The following is a 20,941-nucleotide window of genomic DNA, read 5'->3' as shown; positions in this document are numbered from 1 at the left end:
ACCGGGCTGACGACTCGCACCCCTGGCTTGGTGCGAGTGGCAGGAACAGGCCGGGCCGGGCTGGCGATGCGCACCGTAGGCTTGGTGCGAGGAGCAGGAACAGGCCGGGCCGGGCTGGCGACGCACACCGTAGGCTTGGTGCGAGTGGCAGGAACAGGCCGGGCCGGGCTGGCGACGCGCACCGTAGGCTTGGTGCGAGGAGCAGGAACAGGCCGGGCCGGGCTGGCGACGCGCACCGTAGGCTTGGTGCGAGTGGCAGGAACAGGCCGGGCCGGGCTGGCGACGCGCACCGTAGGCTTGGTGCGAGGAGCAGGAACAGGCCGGGCCGGGCTGGCGACGCACACCGTAGGCTTGGTGCGAAGGGCAGGAACAGGCCGGGCCGGGCTGGTGACGCACACCGTAGGCTTGGTGCGAGGAGCAGGAACCGGCCGGGCCGGGCTGGCGACGCGCACCGTAGGCTTGGTGCGAGTGGCAGGAACAGGCCGGACCGGGCTGGCGACGCGCACCGTAGGCTTGGTGCGAGGAGCAGGAACAGGCCGGGCCGGGCTGGCGACGCACACCGTAGGCTTGGTGCGAAGGGCAGGAACAGGCCGGGCCGGGCTGGCGACGCACACCGTAGCCTTGGTGCGAGGAGCAGGAACCGGCCGGGCCGGGCTGACGACTCGCACCGTAGGCTTGGTGCGAGGTGCAGGAACAGGCCGGGCCGGGCTGGCGACGCGCACCGTAGGCTTGGTGCGAGGGGCAGGAACGGGCCGGACCGGACTGGCAATACACCTCAGTACCTCTCGCCGTGCCTCTACAACTTCCTTCCCTCCTCTCACCAATGGCTCCCGTAACCCGGTGGCCTTCTCTCCTCGTCTCCCATTTCGCCCTGTGGCAGCCTCCTGCTGCCCAGTCGCCCATGCCGTGTGCCCCCCCCTAAACATTTTCTGGGGTTGCCTCTCGTCCGTCCGACGACGACACTGTTGACGCCGTTGCTTCTCTCTCCGCCTTAATCTTAGCCCATGGCCCCTTGCCCCCGAGCATGTCCTCCCAGGACCACGATTTGCCCACCTGGGCCATCGCCAACCTTTCCAGCTCCTTTCCCGGCGCTTCCTCCCATGTCCAGGCCGCCTGCTCCTGGACACGCTGCTTGGTCCTGGTATGGTGGGATCTTCTGTCATGATCGTTAGACGGAGTATACCAATGCGCAGTGTTGAAAGCAAACATACTTTATTAATCGAAATAACACGAACAGCGAAACAAAACAACAAACGATACGTGACATCCAAAGGACAAACCTAACTAGGAACAAACCAACTGGAAACAAGATCCCACAACTATTGTGGGAAAACAGCCTCTATAAATATGGCTCCCAATCAGAGACAACCAGCAACAGCTGACACTCGTTGCCTCTGATTGGGAACCACTCTGGCCAACACAGAAATACAAAACATAGAATATACACACCCTGGCTCAACATATAGAGTCCCCAGAGCCAGGGTGTGACACCACTTTGAAGATGCAAAATATTTTTTATTGTGAAACAAACAAGAAATAAGACAAAAAAACAGAAAACTGGAGCGTGCATAACTATTCACCCCCCTAAAAGTCAATACTTTGTAGAGCCACCTTTTGCAGCAATTACAGCTGCAAGTCTCTTGGGGTATGTCTCTATAAGCTTGGATACATCTAGCCACTGGGATTTTTTGCCCATTCTTCAAGGCAAAACTGCTCCAGCTGTACCACAGATTCTCAATTGGATTGAGGTCTGGGCTTTGACCAGGCCATTCCAAGACATTTAAAAGTTTCCCCTTAAACCACTTGAGTGTTGCTTTAGCAGTATGCTTAGGGTCATTGTCCTGCTGGAAGGTGAACCTCCGTCCCAGTCTCAAATCTCTGGAAGACTGAAACAGGTTTCCCTCAAGTAATTCCCTGTATTTAGCGCCATACATCATTCCTTCAATTCTGACCAGTTTCCCAGTCCCTGCCGATGAAAAACATCCCCACAGCATGATGCTGCCACCACCATGCTTCACTGTGGGGATGGTGTTCTCGGGGTGATGAGAGGTGTTGGGTTTGCGCCAGACATAGCTCTGTCCCAGGCTCTGTCGCAGCCGGCCGCGACCGGGAGACTCATGGGCGGCGCACAATTGGCCCAGCGTCATCCAGGGTAGGCGAGGGAATGGCCGGCAGGGATGTAGCTCAGTTGATAGAGCATGGCGTTTGCAACGCCAGGGTTGTGGGTTCGATTCCCACGGGGGGCCAGTATAAAAAAATATGTATTCACTAACTGTAAGTCGCTCTGGATAAGAGCGTCTGCTAAAATGTAAATGTAAATGTAATAGCGTTTTCCTTGATGGCCAAAAAGCTCAATTTTAGTCTAATCTGACCAGAGTACCTTCTTCCATATGTTTGGGGAGTCTCCCACATGCCTTTTGGCGAACACCATTGCTTATTGTTTTCTTTAAGCAATGGCTTTTTTCTGGCCACTCTTCCGTAAAGCCCAGCTCTGTGGTCATTTTTTAATAATGGATTTAATGGTGCTCCGTGGGATGTTCAAAGTTTCGGATAAAACATTTTATAACCCAACCCTGATCTGTACTTCTCCACAACTTTGTCCCTGACCTGTTTGGAGAGCTCCTTGGTCTTCATGGTGCCGCTTGCTTGGTGGTGCCCGTTGCTTAGTGGTGTTGCAGACTCTGGGGCCTTTCAGAACAGGTGTATATATACTGAGATCATGTGACAGATCATGTGACACTTAGATTGCACACAGGTGGACTTTATTTAACAAATTATGTGACTTCTAAAGGTAATTGGTTGCACCAGATCTTATTTAGGGGCTTCATAGCAAAGGGGGTTCTTTTTTTTTTTTCATTTCACTTCACCAATGTGGACTATTTTGTGTACAGTATATCCATTACACGAAATCCAAATAAAAATCCATTTAAATTACAGGTTGTAAATCAACAAAATAGGAAAAACGCAAAGGGGGATGAATACTTTTGCAAGGCAAAAGGGTTGGTTATGTTTCCACAGAAATATGTATTCAATTTGGTTGGTTGAATTTACATATCAATAAGGTGTTATACCATTGGTTATGCTTGCAGATAGGGGGAGATTGCGAACGTCAGTTCTTCCCAGTCTGATGTTGGCATGCAAGCGGTGGGTCACTTTCTGAAATGCTGGAATCTATTTTAATATTTACAATGTGTGCGAGTTGACTATGTACATGTCCTGATGTATTTATATGTGTACGGTACCTGTTAGATATTAGATATTGGGGGGTATGTACAGTGCAATATTGGGGGTATTTTGCAGTATGCAACATTTCTAAAAACCTGTTTTTGCTTTGTCATTATGGGGTATTGTGTGTAGATTGATAGGGAGGGGGAAACAATTTAATCCATTTTAGAATAAGGCTGTAACGTAACACAAATGTGGAAAAAGTCAAGGGGTCTGTATGCACATCTGATGGCCTGTCCTTTATCTATTGTCGCAGGTACTTCCACATACTGTATGTTGTCTCATTTTTATCATTGTTATAACTGTTGATTACAAGCTCCATTCTGATGTTGACATGCAAGCGACGAGTCATGGATCCACAGCCATCAGCATGCTGTTGTCCAGCACACATCTAATGTGCTTCCTTGTGTCTATCGTCAGAATAAACATTAATCAACTGGGATCGCTGGCTGGACAGTTCTTTCTTTAAAAACACAACGCAAGAGAGTTACGCAGTACCATCACATCTGTTACACTGGTGGCGAGACCAGTCCTCTTCTCTTTGCTGGACATCTGTTACACATATTTAATGTACTTAATCAAGAGCAAAGAAAAAAATTAATTTGAGAGGCTATTGTAGTGGTTGTAATGGTTTGCTGAAGGAGAATGAGACCACCATTTTGGTTCCTCGTGGTTTCTGTAAAGCTCACTCATCTCCGACCACTGAGAGAGACCAGACCAGAAGTGAGGGAGGAGGGGTGCATAGAGGGATAGAGACAGAGAAGAAGGAGAGAAAATACTTTCTAGCCACCCGTGAGGTCAGACCCTCCCCTTTAATGAAATCCCAGATCACACTAGTGACAGACAGACAGTCTCCTCCTTTCACACCATGAAGATGTGGCAAGCAGCTCACCTCCTTTCACACTGTGAACATGTGGCAAGCCGCTCACCTCTTTTCACACTGTGAAGATGTGGCAAGCAGCTCATAAAACCAACTTAAATCTGCCTTCTGATAGAATGCAGCTTTATCGTTCTCCCGCCCCCCCCCTCTCTCTCTCTCTCTCTCTTTTCCTTTCTTTTCTTCCTGCCCTCTGTCTATCTTTGCACTTCAGAGAACTTGTCTCAGCCCCCAGATAAATACAGGGTTCAGGGGTGCTGCCGCGCCGCCGCCGCCGCCGCCGCGCGGCTGAGCCTGTTGCTATGGAAGCAGGCTTTTAATTCAGGCATTTCGTCGGTCTGCCGGGGTCCTGCCGTGTTATCATGGAAGTGTGTGTTCATTAAGGGGCCCCAGGGGAGAGAGTGTGTGTCAGGAGGCCTAATCCCCACGGCAACTAACCCAATGACTGCCCGTCAGGCTCGCCTCTTGTCAATCATCTCAGTCGTGATTTGTTCCTGGGTTATGATTCACCTCTAATGGCTCTGACTCGCTCTCTCCTTTTCTCTCTCTCCTTTCTTGCTGTTTGCTCTCTCTCTCATTCCTTTATTGCTCTCTGCTCTCTCCCATTCTCTTTATGTGTATCTCGGAGTCATAGAGTCAAAAGTGAACAAACATCCATTAGTAAATGCTCCAGCAGAAATGTCAGAGCCTGTGTGTTTCACAGCAGGAAGATGAAAGAGAGGTGTGTAATACTGTGTACAGGACAATAACACCTGGTTCTCCTACAGGTCCTGGAGGGGATGACTCCAGGACCTGTAGGAGCAGGCCGATAGGGTGCCTATCACGACTCTAGGGTTGGGCGGTATCCAGATCCCGGGATTTACGATATTACCAGCTTTGTACGGAAGTTGCGCAAAAAATGCGCAAAAAATGCCCTTTCGACACTCTACAAGGTGTCGAAAGTGTTCCACAGGGATGCTGGTCCATGTTGACTCTAATCAAGTTGGCTGGATGTCCTTTGGGTGGTGGACCATTCTTGATACACACAGGAAACTGTTGAGTGTAAAAAAGAAACAGCAGCGTTGCAGTTCTTGACACAACTACCATACCCCGTACAAAGGCACTTACATTTTTTGTCTTGCCCATTCACCCCCTGAATGGCACACATATACAATCCGTGTCTCAATTGTCTCAAGGCTTAAAAATCCTTCTTTAACCTGTCTCCTCACCTTCATCTACACTGACTGAAGTGGATTTAACAAGTGACATCAATAAGGGATCATAGCTTTCACCTGGATTCACCTGGTCAGTCTATGTCATGGAAAGAGCAGGTGTTCCTAATGTTTGTACACTCAGTAGTAGGTAGTAGCTACCAAATGCCAAATGCCATCTACAAGCGAATGTGAATGAGAGACATTGTGCAAATAAACAAAGTTTTTAACGCATGATTGTCTGAAGGAAGAACAGTACTGGCTCTGGAACAGCATGAAAAACGTTCAGTTGAAACAAATAAATAGTTTCCACGGTATTGACGGTATTGAAAAACCATCCCGTGACTATTTCCAAATCCCCCGCTATACGGTATATACGGTATACCGCCCAAGCCTACTCGGTGCATCCACTGTTTACCTGTGTGCCTCCCCACCCACCCAGGACAGGGAGTGCAGTGAGCCAAGAGTGAGATATGACCAACAGCAGGCAACACATTGAAATAACCAATGACAAACCTCAGACTAACGTCTATTATATTCATATCCATAGCTCCCCCTCAACAATATACAGTTAACATGCTATTATGATCTATTCACCTCAGGCAGACTAACCAGACTATCTCAGATGCACTGTTCTTTTCCACTTCACTCTGATCCCATGAATAAATATGTAGAAGGGTGTCACATCTATATCTTCATACCCAGTAATCCTACAGCACATACCTCTCGGCATTCTGTCATATTCATATTTATACATATTGATTTGACACATATTTCCATATTTGTAGTCAGGGCAGATGCAGAGGATATGGTTCGTTGTCTAGCTCGCTGTGATTGAATAATTGTTCTATAACCTTGTCTGGCTCATTTTCTAGGTTGTGTAATTTGGTTCTGTAGTGGAGATGGAAAATGAATCAATTACACTGTAGAGATGTTTACTTAGAGAGATCATTCAGTCATATGGAGAAGGAGCCAACCTGTTAATCAGGCCTCCACAGAAAGGATCTAGTCTTACTTCATTTGGAATGTATTCCCTCTGTGATTTCTCTCATTTTTCCTTCCATCCAAATGATCCAACCACCCCGCCCATCTCTCAGTGCTTTCCCCCACAGCTTCCCATGGGTTTGTCTTGTATAAATGCAAAAACTAATTAGCATTTTGCACATCACTCTTCACAGCTCTAATGCTCCTTCTCCACTACTAACAACATTTCACAAGATGGAGTTGTTAGGTGTTGTAGTAAGAAGCGCTGCAGCACACTTATCATGGTTCAACCAGCGCTGCTCCGTCAACCTGTTAGAAGGGACAGAGAGCTGAAGTGACAGCAGTAAGACTAGGAGACTAGGGTCACCTCCAAAATGGCACCCTATTCCCTATGTAGTGCACTACTCTTGACCAGACCGCTATGCGGGCCCTAGTCAAAAGAGGTGCATTATATAGGAAATAGGATGCCATTTCACACGCGGCCTAGGACAGTCTCAGTGTGGACGGGCAGGGCAGTGTGGCAGTGTGGCAGTGTGGCAGTGCCACCCAGCAGACAATTAGAGCTGTAGATGAGCCTCTCTGACACAGCTAACCTCCTTGACCTCCAGCGCTAATGAGGACATCTGTGCCTGATAGGGCCTCCTGTGTGTGTTCTGACTGAAACGCACACAAACACACACACATGCTAGGCTACACACACACACACACACACAAATACACACACGCACACATATACACACACACACACACACACACGCATACATACACACACACACACACACACACACACACACACACACACACACACACACACACACACACACACTCACACATACACACACACACACACACACACACACACACACACACACACACACACACACACACACACACACACACACACACACACAGACAGACAGACACACAGACACATTGATTCATCATCATCTTCTCCACATGCAGGATCCTGTGGGCGTGTCTGTTTGCATTATTTCCCTCCGTTACCAAGAAATTGGCCAATTACCTCCCGGAATGTGCCAGTGCCAATCAGCCAGTAACAAGCTCTGTGTGTGTGAGTGTGTGTGAGTGTGTGTGTGTGTGTGTGTGTGTGTCTTTAAAACATTTTATTGTAACTAGATTCATATACATGGTCACATTTCAACCAGTTATAATTATACATGTCTTATAGTATGAGTCATATTGAGTGAACAGTGCGTTGAGTTTGAGTGACGAAGATGGGTCGTGGCAGTCTTCACACACGCGCGCACGCACGCACACATACACACACACACACACAACCCTTTATTTTTTGACATTTTCCACCTCCTCATCTCTCCCTCTTTCCTCTCCATCCCTCCTTCTACCAGTGCTAAAAAGCTCTTTTGTTCCACTTTTAATTACCCTCACATAAAACAGCTCTTGACTTCTGAGAGGCTGCCTCTCTGATTGGTGCAAAATTGGATAACCACCTCTTTGTGCCGACTGTCAATCCCCATTACGAGAACAGGATTTTCATATACCAAAGGCTGTGGTTAACAGAAATATGTGTAGTGATTTTCAGCAGAACTGTTCATCATGTCTGTGAACTCCATCATGTCTGTGAACTCCATCATGTCTGTGAACTCCAACATGTCTGTGATCTCCATCATGTCTGTGAACTCCATCATGTCTGTGAACTCCATCATGTCTGTGAACTCCATCATGTCTTTCTTGTTATTTTCATCTTCATTAGTTTTATTGGGAGCTTTGTTCCAAACCTGTTGTCACTCCATCAGAATAAAGAGAGAACAGGCCCAAAATGGTGATCATAATACAACAGTCAGACTTTTGTTTCTGTTTTAAACACATCAGATTCATATTCATAGGCAATCTTCACATGTGATGTGATCGGCCTGGCTTGTCAGCCTCATTCCCTATTTAAGACTAGGTAAGGTTCTGAATGGCTTGTTCCCTTTAGTGTGAGGCAAGGTGGGTGTGTATTCCCCTGGCCCACAGAGGGACGACCATACTCAGTAGACACACACAGCTCCAGCAGAACAAGGGTCAAAACAGAATAACCACTGTCCCAGCAGGCAAAGACCAGGCCAATCAGCATCCCACTACCACTTAGCTGTGCTAAACACACACACACACACACACATGTCCTGTTTGTGTGTGTTGTTTGCTTGTTTGCCTCAGTAAATGTAGTGATGCGTATAATCACTTGTACTCACCTCCCGCCCCATGGATTTATATGTAGTCCTTATTGATTTACGTTGGTGGAGTTTTATGATCATCGCTCTTTGCTATCATTATGTTGGTTACTTTTTTTTACAATGGATTTAATGCACATCACGTTGATACTCACAAGACGTTTACCTCGATTGGTATGCATACTGGATGACAGGCGTCTATACAGAATGTGTTGTAAAACAATTTACGGTGTATTAGTTTCACCTTGTTTGGATGAAACCCTGTTGGGATCAGATCTTTGTAGCCAGAGTTCCACACCCTCAATCATGTATTTTCCTTATAACTAACTGATGAAGTCACAACAGGACAGGTGTCAGAAGGACACTCTGACAAAGATACTAAGACGTTTAGATCCTTCCTTCATCCAGAGAAGTGACTCTCATCAGACATATAGTCATCAGTGAAATCTCATTATCTCAGGGTTAAAACTACAGCTTTTCCTTCTGTAGGAGAGACGAGAGGAGATGACAGGTGATTTGTGTTGTCTTTGTTTGCTGTTTTCTGTGCTCTGGCATCAAATGATGAATGATATGAGATGATATCTAACAGGAGATGAAGAGACAAAACACAGGAGGTCTTCATCTCCTCTGCATTAGGACTGGAGATAAGATGAGATGAGATGAGATGAGATAAAATGAGATGAGATGAGATTAGATGAAAGGAGATGAGATTAGATGAAAGGAGATTAGATGAGTTTAAAGGAGATTAGATGAGATTAAAGGAGATTAGATGAGATGAAAGGAGATGAGATGAGTTGAAAGGAGATTAGATTAAATTAAAGGAGATGAGATTAGTTGAAAGGAGATTTGATTAAATGAGATGAGAGGGGGTTATTGCATTGTTGTGTTGTTGTGGATTAGGAGAGCATGGGCTTAATTTCACTGACTAGCCAGACAGCAGGGGAGGGAACCCTATCCAGAGTGCCTGCCGCTCAGCTCGGCGCTGCTCCATGCGATTGATTTACCTGATAACTGTTACAGAGGAAAACACTCATAAGCCCCATATAAGTGGAGATATACAACACTGAGCATACAGATGTTTACCACTGAGCTGATTGTTTTTCCATTCTCTTCTGATGTGAATCTGTCACCAGCACTCAAAATCTGTGTCTGTGGAGAGTATTATGTTTATGATGGATGTGTTCAGTTTGAGTGGGTGTTTTAAGGTGGAGTTAATTGCTGCGTGTTGAAAGTGGCTCAACCTTTAGTCTCTCTGAAGTGTTGTTCCAGGATAGGGGTGTACAGGCAGGCAGGCGTCTCCAGCCAAGCATGACGCTCTCTGATGGTGTAGTCGTGATATCTGTCATCTTCAGACACTGCAGATAGTCTACTAGTGATGGAAGTGAAGCTTCTAACCCACACCTGTCACAATCTGTCCATCTTATTTTGTGGGACAGTCATCATGATGCTAGTTTTATAATAATAGCAAGGAAAACACAGGTCTTATCACTTGAAAACTACAGTACACCCACCTATTCTTACAACAGCCACTTGGCTATCTGTCCAGTAATTTGACTAAAGTCACGTAAGACCAGCAGCCCCAGATGATTTAGTCTTGGCAGGGTTTATATGGGAGTTGCTTCAGTTTTTTTAGGTGTAGATCATGTGTCTTCCCATAATGTTTAAAATAATGGCCAACAAAACAGACTTCTTATCTCCTAAGCCCTGCTCTGCCTTATCTAGCATCTTCTGCTCCTCAGGAAGTAGGACAATGCACAGGATGTCTCCTGTTCTGTTCAACTCTCTCTCTCTCTCTCATCTTAATGTATTCTCTGACTATTAGACTACACACAGGATGTCTTTTCTCTAGAGAAAACAGAGTTAGAGGACTCAAAGGAAAAGTTTGAAGAAGTCTTTGAAACGTATGAGTTTGTCTGCCTTTGTCTGTCTGTGTAGAGCAGACCGGACTCTGCCTGAGGCCCAGCCTTCACACCCGAGGCGGAGGAGGTGAAGAAAAGTGTTTATGTGATTTACGGTCAAATAAAGCGCCCTGTTCTCCGTTATTACCAGGAGTTCAATATCTGGATCATTTGGAAAAACGGAAACTCATAAGGAAAGGTGCTTTCAGTTCCAGGAATAACAGTGAATTTCCTTCCCTCTCACTGTCTGACAATACAGTATTACTTTGTCCTGTTATGGGGAAATAAAAAGGGAACATGATAGCTATTGACTTTTTATAGAAAGCACAGGCCTCTGAGACATGAACAGTGTTGCTGTAATCTTGAAGTTGAGCTTTATTGGAGAGGTGAATGGAAGACAAAGAGAAGAAAGGTGTGTTTAAACCCTGGAAACACTTCCCTGTGATTTATTCCAGAAGAAATCAGGTTAACGTGTCTGAGTGCCGTGCCGTCCCAGTTTCATGTCTGCTCTTACCGACTCGTTTTGATGTGTACTGTTCCACACTGAGGAACATTGCTAATGGTCTCTCTCTCTCTCTGTGTCTATTTTTCTCTTTCTTTTTTCCTCTCTGTCTCTTTGTTTTTCTTTCTTGCCTTCCCTCCCTCCCTCCCTCCCTCCCTCCCTCCCTCCCTCCCTCCCTCCCTCCCTCCCTCCCTCCCTCCCTCCCTCCCTCCCAGGTGGAGTGGCTGAAGAATGAGGAGATCATAGACCCTGCTGATGATCGTAACTTCTACATTACCATCGACCATAACCTGATCATCAAACAGGCCAGACTATCTGACACAGCTAACTACACATGTGTCGCCAAGAACATCGTCGCTAAGAGACGGAGCACCACGGCAACTGTCATCGTCTATGGTAACGATCAAGTCAGACCCAAACATGGCAGCTGTAACAGCATACTAAATCAGAGTACCCTGTCATATTTGGTCGTTCTCACCCTAAAATAAACAATACAATATGCATCATATCTTACACCTTCTGATGCAATAATAAAATCCATAATTCAATATTGAAATCATGTAGGCCTACTAGACAAAGTAGAATGTGTCAATTCTAGTATAGATTTACATAATAAATGTACACAATAAAGAATACCTTATTCTCTGCCTGTCTCTGCAACATTCCTCCACCTTGATCCAGCCTGAAGGTGTATCAGGGAGTTTGGGGCTTTTATTCTCTGTATCAGAGCTGTATTTAAGGAGGACCCCTGCTATGCTTTTACACACACTCCCCTGAAACATCACTCACACACACACACAGACACACACACAGACACACACACACACACACACACACACACACACACACACACACACACACACACACACACACACACACACACACACACACACACTCTCCTAAAACACACCACCTCAACACTGTGACACAGAAGTTAAGCTTCAACACCTGCTAGTGGGGAAGAGTCAAAACAGAAACAGATTCTCAACAAACGTTCCTACCCACCCACCATGTAAGAAGGCTAAACCTCAAGTTATTAAGTCAGTCATCAGTCTGTCAGTCTAGCAAATAATTAGCTAACAGACATATGAGGCCATTTATAGCCTTAACCCCCTACGTACAAACACACATGTGTGTGTGAGTGGACACACACACACAACACACACACACACAGACACACGCACGCGCATACACAAACACACAGACACACACGCAACCACACACAATCAGAAATCCAGACCAGAATGGGCAGAGGTTTGCAGGGTCAGGTTTCAAATCCAGCTCTCCCTCCATCCCTCCAGTGTCTCCCAGCTCAGCACATCCTCCCTAAATCACACACACACTGGCTCTGCCATGGAGGATTATGGGGGATTAGGGGGGCCTAAATTATTGTTAGTGTCCTATTTGTTTATTTATCTATTTTAGTTGTCCGTTCTGACAGGGGAGAGCAGTATGTGTGGCTTAGATGAGTCCAGTATGAAGGTGAAGTAGAGCAACAGAGAGAGAGTGTGTGTGTGTGTGTGTGTGTGTGTGTGTGTGTTTCAGCCGACTTTGGGGTCTTCAGGGACTGGGGTCGCTATCCCTGCTAGGTTTTTCCCTCCACTAATGCAGTCTGGGAGGACTGAGCGATAGCCTGAAAACAGCTTTGATGTCTCGGCTCATCCTTAAAAGAATGCACCAGAAGCAACTTTCTCTGCCTGGGTTGTGTCAGTCCCCCTTTCACTGTATGCAGGCACACACGCACACACACACACACGCACACACACACAGTCTTGTACAGTTAACCTTGTCCACACACACACACACACTCACACTCACAATCACTAGTCTAAGAAACTCAAAAGAAAAGTTGTTCATTCTTACAATAGTGATGAAAGAGAAACAGAGAGAGACAGAGGGAGAAACTAGAAACAGAGAGAGAATAGAATGCTATTTGGCCCTAAACAAAGAGTACACAGTGGCAGAATACCTGACCACTGTGACTGACCCAAAATTAAGGAAAGCTTTGACTATGCACAGACTCAGTGAGCATAGCCTTGCTATTGAGAAAGGCTGCCGTAGGCAGACCTGGCTCTCAAGAGAAGACAGGCTATGTGCACACTTCCTACAAAATGAGGTGGAACCTGAGCTGCACTTCCTAACCTCCTGCCAAATGTATTACCATATTAGAGACACATATTTCCCTCAGATTACACAGACCCACAAATAATTTGAAAACAAATCCAATTTTGAGTGAAATACCTATTGGGTGAAATACCACAGTGTGCCATCACAGCAGCAATATTTGTGACCTGTTGCCACAAGAAAAGGGCAACCAGTGAAGAACAAACACCATTGTAAATACAACCCATATTTATGTTTATTTATTTTCCCATTTGTACTTTAACTATTTGCACATCGTTACAACACTGTATATATACATAATATGACATTTGAAATGTCTTTATTCTTTTGGAACTGAGTGTAATGTTTACTGTTAATATTTATTGTTTATTTCACTTTTGTTTACTATCTGCTTCACTTGCTTTGGCAATGTTAACATACATTTCCCATGCCAATGAAGCCCTTAAATTGAAATTGAATTGAGTGAGAGCGAGAGAGAGTGAGAGACAGTGACAGAGAGATCTGAGATTAGTTTCTTCATGACCAGAGAAGACAGAGCATTTTTTATTGTTTCATTCACTTTTGTTTATTATCTATCTCACTTGCTTTGGCAATGTAAACATATGTTTCCCATGCCAATAAAGCCCTTTGAATTGAGACAGAGAGTGTGAGAGAGAGATTGAGAGAGACAGCGAGAGAGTTCTGAGATTAGTTTCTTCATTACCAGAGAAGACAGAGCAGCCCAGTGGTTTTCCAGCCTGCACAACAACAAGGAGACTTAAATGTTTTACATTTTAGTCATTTCGCAGACGCTCTTATCCAGAGCGACTTACAGTTAGTGAATGCATACATTTTCATACTGGCCCCCCGTGGGAAACAAACCCACAACCCTGGCGTTGCAAGCGCCATGCTCTACCAACTGAGCTACACAGGGCCGGAAAGACTTGGAAAGGTTGGGGAAGACAGGCAGAGAGATTAGATGGAAAGAGAAAGAGGGATACAGAAAGCGAGAGAGAGAGAGAGAGAGAGAGAGAGAGAGAGAGAGAGAGAGAGAGAGAGAGAGAGAGAGAGAGAGAGCGACTCCTAAACCCCAGAAGGTAAGAAAGAGAAAGTGAAGGAAGGCAGGACTTTGGCTCTGCTCCCCTGGAGTCTGGTGCTTGGGGCTTCGCTCATCGCAATCAGTTTCAGCTCTGAGGGGCCTCTAGCTCCTAACATCTCAAATGCCACATTCGAGTTCTCAGCCATACACCCCACTGCCATTCTGTTCTGGATTTAGACTGAGACACAGATGGAATGCAGGAAGGAGAAGAGATTGAAGGGATTCAGAAGATGGAAAATACAGCAGCCAGAAAAAGCCTGTCCACATAGCAAACTAATGACTAGGGTTTACAGGGGGGGAAACACACCACATGTAAAAAGCTCTAGTGTACTACAGATTCTTCAATGCCACTGTGTTCATTCAAGCAAAAAAGGGCCTGGTGGAATATACTCAAATTCTACAAGATTCACTCAATGCAGCTATAAAAAGGACAACCATTGTATTTGCTAAAGTGTTAAACATTTTGTTTTATGATAATGTTTTTTTCCTACAGTGAATGGTGGCTGGTCAACGTGGACAGAGTGGACGGTGTGTAACAGTCGCTGTGGCCGTGGTTACCAGAAGCGTACGCGGAGCTGCACCAACCCAGCACCGCTCAACGGCGGCGCCATCTGTGACGGGCAAGGCATTCAGAAGCTGGCATGCAACCCACTGTGCCCAGGTAAATACTGCGCCACCCCCCACAACGCTTAGGGGTCAGGGGAGTACAATCTACTGGACGTCACAAACAGATGACATATACTGTAGATATGTGTATCATTCTCACCCCCCCCCCCCACCTCGTCTCTTTCTCTCCCACTAATTGTCACACATTCACTCACCCAATCTCACACACTCTCATTTCCACCCTCCTCCATACCCCCCCCCCCTCCCCCCCCTCCCCTCTGTGTGATAGTGGATGGCCTGTGGACAGAGTGGAGTAAATGGTCCACGTGTGGGACAGAGTGTACCCATTGGAGGAGGAGGGAGTGCAGCGCCCCGGCACCCAAAAACAGGGGGAAGGACTGTGAGGGCATGGTGCTTCAGTCCCAGAACTGCACCGATGGCCTGTGTATGCAGAGTGAGTACAGACATGATGACCATCCCCACTTTATTCCTCTGTCTGCCTCTGTCTCTGTAGGAACCCAATATATTATTACCCGATCCCTATCAGTCAGTCAGACTGTCTGTCCGTCTGTCCGTCTGTCCGTCTGTTCGTCTGTCAGTCTATGTCCGTCTGTCTGTCAGGGCGTGTGTAGGTGTGGTGTAGGAAATCAGATGCAGGACGCAGGCGGTAGGTTCCAAAAGCTGTATTCCGACCCAAACACAGGCAACAGGGCAACAAAGCCCAACAGCTAAACTACGCACAAGGCGTGTAGGCAAAATGCGCACAAACAGGTGCGACAAAATAAGTAGTGCACGAAACAAGTGCAAACGAGCTCCAGCGCAGTGGAGAGAAATATGCTCAACCGAGCAAACACAACACTGACGAAAAACAATCACACACAACACAAGACAAACACAACGAGAAACTTATAGGACACTAATCACGTAAAACAGAAACAGGTGTGACACAAACAGACAAAAGCAAACGAACATGAAAACATAAATCGGTGGCAGCTAGAATTCCGGAGACGACGAACGCCGAAGCCTGCCCGAACAAGGGAGAGAGGCAGCCTCGGCCGAAACCGTGACAGTACCCCCCCCTTGACGCGCGGCTCCAGACGCGCGCCGACTCCGGCCTTGGGGACGACCCGGAGGCCGCGGCGCAGGGCGCGTCGGATACCCCCGATGAAATTCCGTCAGGAGCGACGGGTCCAAGATGTCACTCCTCGGCACCCAGCACCGCTCCTCCGGACCGTACCCCTCCCACTCCACTAGATACTGAAGACCCCCTCTCCGACGTCTAGAATCCAAGATGGATCTCACGGTGTACGCCGGTACCCCCTCGATGTCCAACGGGGGCGGGGGGGTCTCCAAGATCTCATGTTCTTGGAGTGGGCCTGCTACCACCGGCCTGAGAAGGGACACATGGAACGAGGGGTTAATACATTTATACTCCACTGGCAACTGTAATCTATAACAAACCTCGTTCAACCTTCTCAGGACTTTAAATGGCCCTACAAACCGCCGACCCAGTTTCCGACAGGGCAGGCGGAGGGGCAGGTTTCTGGCAGAGAGCCAGACTCGATCTCCAGGTGCGTACACAGGCCCCTCACTGCGGTGTAGGTCGGCGCTCGTCTTCTGTCGACGTATGGCACGCTGCAGATGGACGTGTGCAGCGTTCCACGTCTCCTCCGAGCGCCGTACCCACTCATCCACAGCGGGGGCCTCGATCTGGCTCTCATGCCATGGTGCCAGAACCGGCTGGTACCCTAAAACACACTGAAAAGGGGTTAGTTGGGTGGAGGAGTGGCGGAGAGAGTTCTGTGCCATCTCAGCCCAGGGCACATATCTCGCCCACTCCTCCGGCCGGTCCCGGCAGTATGTTCTGAGAAACCTGCCCACATCCTGGTTTACGCGTTCCACCTGCCCATTACTCTCCGGGTGGTAACCCGAGGTGAGACTCACCGAGACCCCCAACCGCTCCATAAACGCTCTCCAGACTCTGGAGGTGAATTGGGGACCCCGGTCAGCCACAATGTCCTCGGGCACCCCGTAGTGCCGGAACACATGAGTGAATAGTGCTTCGGCGGTTTGTAGGGCAGTAGGAAGACCCGGCATGGGGAGCAAACGACAGGCCTTAGAGAACCGATCCACAACGACCAGGAGTGTAGTATTCCCTTGAGAGAGGGGAAGGTCAGTTATAAAATCCACCGAGAGGTGGGACCATGGTCGTTGTGGAACGGGCAGGGGTAGTAACTTACCCCTAGGCAGATGTCTGGGCGCCTTACACTGGGCGCACACCGAGCAGGAGGAAACATAAACCCTCACATCCCTGGCCAACGTAGGCCACCAATATTTGGCACTAAGACAGTGCACTGTCCGGCCGATACCCGGATGTCCAGAGGAGGGTGACGTGTGAGCCCAATAGATCAATCGATCCCGACACTCGAGCGGAACATACTTCCGACCCTCCGGGCATTGTGGTGGACTGGGGTCGGTGCGTAATGCCCGCTCGAGCTCAGAATCGAGCTCCCACACCACCGGTGCCACTAGACACGACTCCGGCAGTATGGGAGTGGGCTCCACGGACCTCTCCTCCCCGTCATACCGCCGAGACAGCGCATCTGCCTTACCGTTTTGTGACCCAGGGATGTAGGTGATCTTAAAAGAGAAACGGGTCAAAAACATACTCCATCTAGCCTGTCGAGGGTTCAGCCTCCTCGCTGCCCGGATGTACTCCAGGTTACGGTGGTCCGTCAAAATGAGGAAAGGGTGTTGAGCCCCCTCAAGCCAGTGCCTCCACACCTTAAGGGCTTGGACCACAGCTAACAGCTCCCTGTCCCCTACGTCATAATTTCGCTCCGCCGGGCTGAGCTTCTTGGAATAGAAGGCAACGGGGCGGAGTTTAGGTGGCGCGCCTGACCGTTGGGACAGCACGGCGCCAATACCGGCTTCAGACGCGTCCACCTCTACCTGAAATGGTAAAGAGGGATCCGGATGCGCCAGCACCGGGGCCGAGGTGAACAGGTCCTTCAGCCTCTTAAAAGCCCTGTCCGCCTCGACTGACCACTGCAGACGCACCGGGCCCCCCTTTAAGAGAGACGTGATGGGAGCTGCCACCTGCCCAAAACCCCGGATAAACCTCCGGTAGTAATTCGCAAACCCCAAAAACTGCTGCACCTCTTTCACAGTGGTTGGTGTTTGCCAATTACTCACGGCTGACACTCGGTCTACCTCCATCTTCACCCCTGACGCAGACAACTGATACCCCAAGAAGGATATCGACTCCTGGAAAAACAGACACTTCTCTGCCTTCACATACAGGTCGTGCTCCACCAGCCTCCGCAACACCCTGCGCACCAGGGCCACATGCTCGACACGGGTAGGTGAGTACACGAGGATGTCATCTATGTACACCACCACTCCCTGTCCCTGCATGTCCCTGAAGATCTCATCCACGAATGATTGGAAAACTGACGGAGCATTCATCAACCCGTATGGCATGACTAGATACTCGTAATGGCCCGAGGTGGTACTAAAGGCTGTTTTCCATTCATCATCCTTCCTGATGCGCACCAAGTTGTACGCGCTCCTGAGATCTAATTTCGTGAAGAAACGCGCCCCATGCAACGACTCAGTCATGGTCGCAATCAGCGGGAGTGGATAACTATACTTCACCGTAATCTGATTGAGACCACGGTAGTCGATGCACGGACGCAACCCCCCATCCTTCTTCTTCACGAAAAAGAAACTCGAGGACGCGGGGGAAGTGGACGGCCGTATGTATCCTTGTCTCAGTGATTCGTCTATGTAAACCTCCATAGCTTTCTTCTCCTCCTGAGACAGAGGATACACATGACTCCGTGGGAGCGCAGCTCCTGCCTGAAGGTCTATCGCACAATCCCCCTGCCTATGGGGTGGCAATCGCGTCGCCCTCGCCTTACTAAACGCGATAGCCAGATCCCCATACTCAGGTGGAATGTGCACTGCGGGCACCTGGTTTGGACTTTCCACCGAGGTAGCCCCTACGGAAACGCCCAAACATCTACCCACACACTGAGCAGACCACTCCTTCAGAGCCCTCTCCTGCCACGAAATAACGGGGTTATGGGTACTTAACCAGGGCATGCCCAGCACCACCGGATACGCAGGAGAGTCAATCAGAAACAGTTGTATTATCTCCTGATGACCCCCCTGCGCACACATCCTAAGTGGCGCCGTGACCTCCCTGATTAAGCCCGTACCCAACGGACGACTATCTAGGGCGTGAACGGGAAAAGGAACTTCCACAGGGAGAAGGGGAAACCCTAACTCTAAACAAAACTTCTTATCAATGAAATTCCCAGCCGCGCCTGAATCTACCAGCGCCTTATACTGGGAATGAGGTGCCACCTGCGGAAAACACACAGGCATACAAAAATGGGCAACAGTGAGCTCTGGGTGAGTGGGGCGCCTACTCACCTGGAGGGAATCCCCAGTGCGGGACCTGTCGTCATCTCCCCGAGGAGGCCATCCCCAGCACCTAGCCGCGGTGTGTCCTCCCCGACCACAGTTGGTGCAGTGGATGGACCCCCCACTCTGCCGACTCCTCCTACCTCTAGCGCCAGCGCCCCCGAGCTCCATAGGACACGGCTCGGATGCGCTGGAGGATGGAATGGACGGACCCCCCTCAGGACGTCCGCGGGTAGCCAATAGGTTATCCAACCTAATTGACATGTCGACCAGCTGGTCGAAAGTGAGACTGGCGTCCCGACAGGCCAGCTCCCGACGGACGTCCTCTCTGAGGCTACATCGGTAGAGATCGATGAGGGCCCGATCATTCCACCCTGCATCTGCCGCTAGAGTACGGAATTCGAGTGCGAATTCCTGGGCACTCCTCCTCCCCTGCCTAAGGAAGACCAGACGCTCCCCCGCCGCTCTCCCCTCCGGGGGATGGTCGAACACCGCCCTAAAGCGGCGGGAGAACTCGGTGTAGGTAATAGTCGTGGCGTCGATCTTCCTCCACTCCGCGTTGGCCCACTCCAACGCTTTACCGGCCAGGCAGGAGATTAGGGCGGACACGCTCTCATGCCCTGAAGGTGCCGGATGGACTGTGGCCAGGTACAGCTCGACCTGGAGCAAGAATCCCTGACACCCAGCCGCTATCCCGTCGTAAGCCCTCGGGAGAGATAGTCGGACTCCTCGATGTTCCGGTGCTGGAACGGGCGGGCTGGCCGATGGTGCTGGCTGGGCGGGCGGTGGTGGAGGCGAACCCCAGCCTCGGAGTGTGGAAATAACCTCCTGCAGGGCGCTCCCCATCTGCAGGAGTTGCTCCTGCTGATCCCGAACCTGGGCTTCCAGTCTTGTCTGGGCTGCTTCTGCTCCTGCTGATTCCATGGTTGTGGTGTGTGATTCTGTCAGGGCGTGTGTAGGTGTGGTGTAGGAAATCAGATGCAGGACGCAGGCGGTAGGTTCCAAAAGCTGTATTCCGACCCAAACACAGGCAACAGGGCAACAAAGCCCAACAGCTAAACTACGCACAAGGCGTGTAGGCAAAATGCGCACAAACAGGTGCGACAAAATAAGTAGTGCACGAAACAAGTGCAAACGAGCTCCAGCGCAGTGGAGAGAAATATGCTCAACCGAGCAAACACAACACTGACGAAAAACAATCACACACAACACAAGACAAACACAACGAGAAACTTATAGGACACTAATCACGTAAAACAGAAACAGGTGTGACACAAACAGACAAAAGCAAACGAACATGAAAACATAAATCGGTGGCAGCTAGAATTCCGGAGACGACGAACGCCGAAGCCTGCCCGAACAAGGGAGAGAGGCAGCCTCGGCCGAAACCGTGACACTGTCCATCTGTCCGTCTGTCTGTCTGTTCGTCTGTCAGTCTGTATGTCAGTCTATGTCCGTCTGTCCGTTTGTGCAGTTAGGAGCCATCCTGTTTTTCACTGTACTCCCATAACTCACCTCCACCCACTTCCCCTGTCTCACTTTCTCTCTGTTGTTTCACACTCACGTTCACATCCCTGCACAAACATACACGTACCACTCACACAGACATGCAAAGAACTTTTCTCTGAGCTGTAGGATGGCAGATCTTTTGGAGGAGAGTTATACAAAGACAATGTGCATTTGTTCCATCCACGCGCCAGCCCTGAGCCCTAGAGATAATCTAGAATAGTGAGTTTGTGTTGAACAACAGCCTCACCACCACAGAACCAGGCAGCATTACTGTAAGTAATTACCCTTGTCACAGAGTAGGCATTCAGGAGCTATATTTAAAATA

At 48.8% G+C, this 20,941-nt stretch overlaps 1 protein-coding gene across 1 annotated transcript in view; it reads left to right on the top strand.

Moving 5' to 3' along the window:
• Nucleotides 1-20,941, top strand: part of LOC311136368 (netrin receptor UNC5C-like) — a gene marked incomplete at both ends in the record, with an annotated part of 222,813 nt that overhangs the window by 152,338 nt on the left and 49,534 nt on the right. The window contains 3 exons of the mRNA XM_084170472.1: nt 11,084-11,264; nt 14,564-14,731; nt 14,966-15,130. Of these exons, the coding sequence (XP_084026598.1) occupies nt 11,084-11,264; nt 14,564-14,731; nt 14,966-15,130 (514 nt within the window). The remainder of the gene's footprint in view (nt 1-11,083; nt 11,265-14,563; nt 14,732-14,965; nt 15,131-20,941) is intronic.

Source organism: Coregonus lavaretus, assembly GCF_964263955.1.
Source record: "Coregonus lavaretus genome assembly, chromosome: 10".
In the NCBI taxonomy this organism is placed as follows: domain Eukaryota; kingdom Metazoa; phylum Chordata; class Actinopteri; order Salmoniformes; family Salmonidae; genus Coregonus; species Coregonus lavaretus.
The sequence above is the reverse complement of the archived record's forward strand: the minus strand, read 5'-3'. Positions and strand labels throughout refer to the sequence as shown.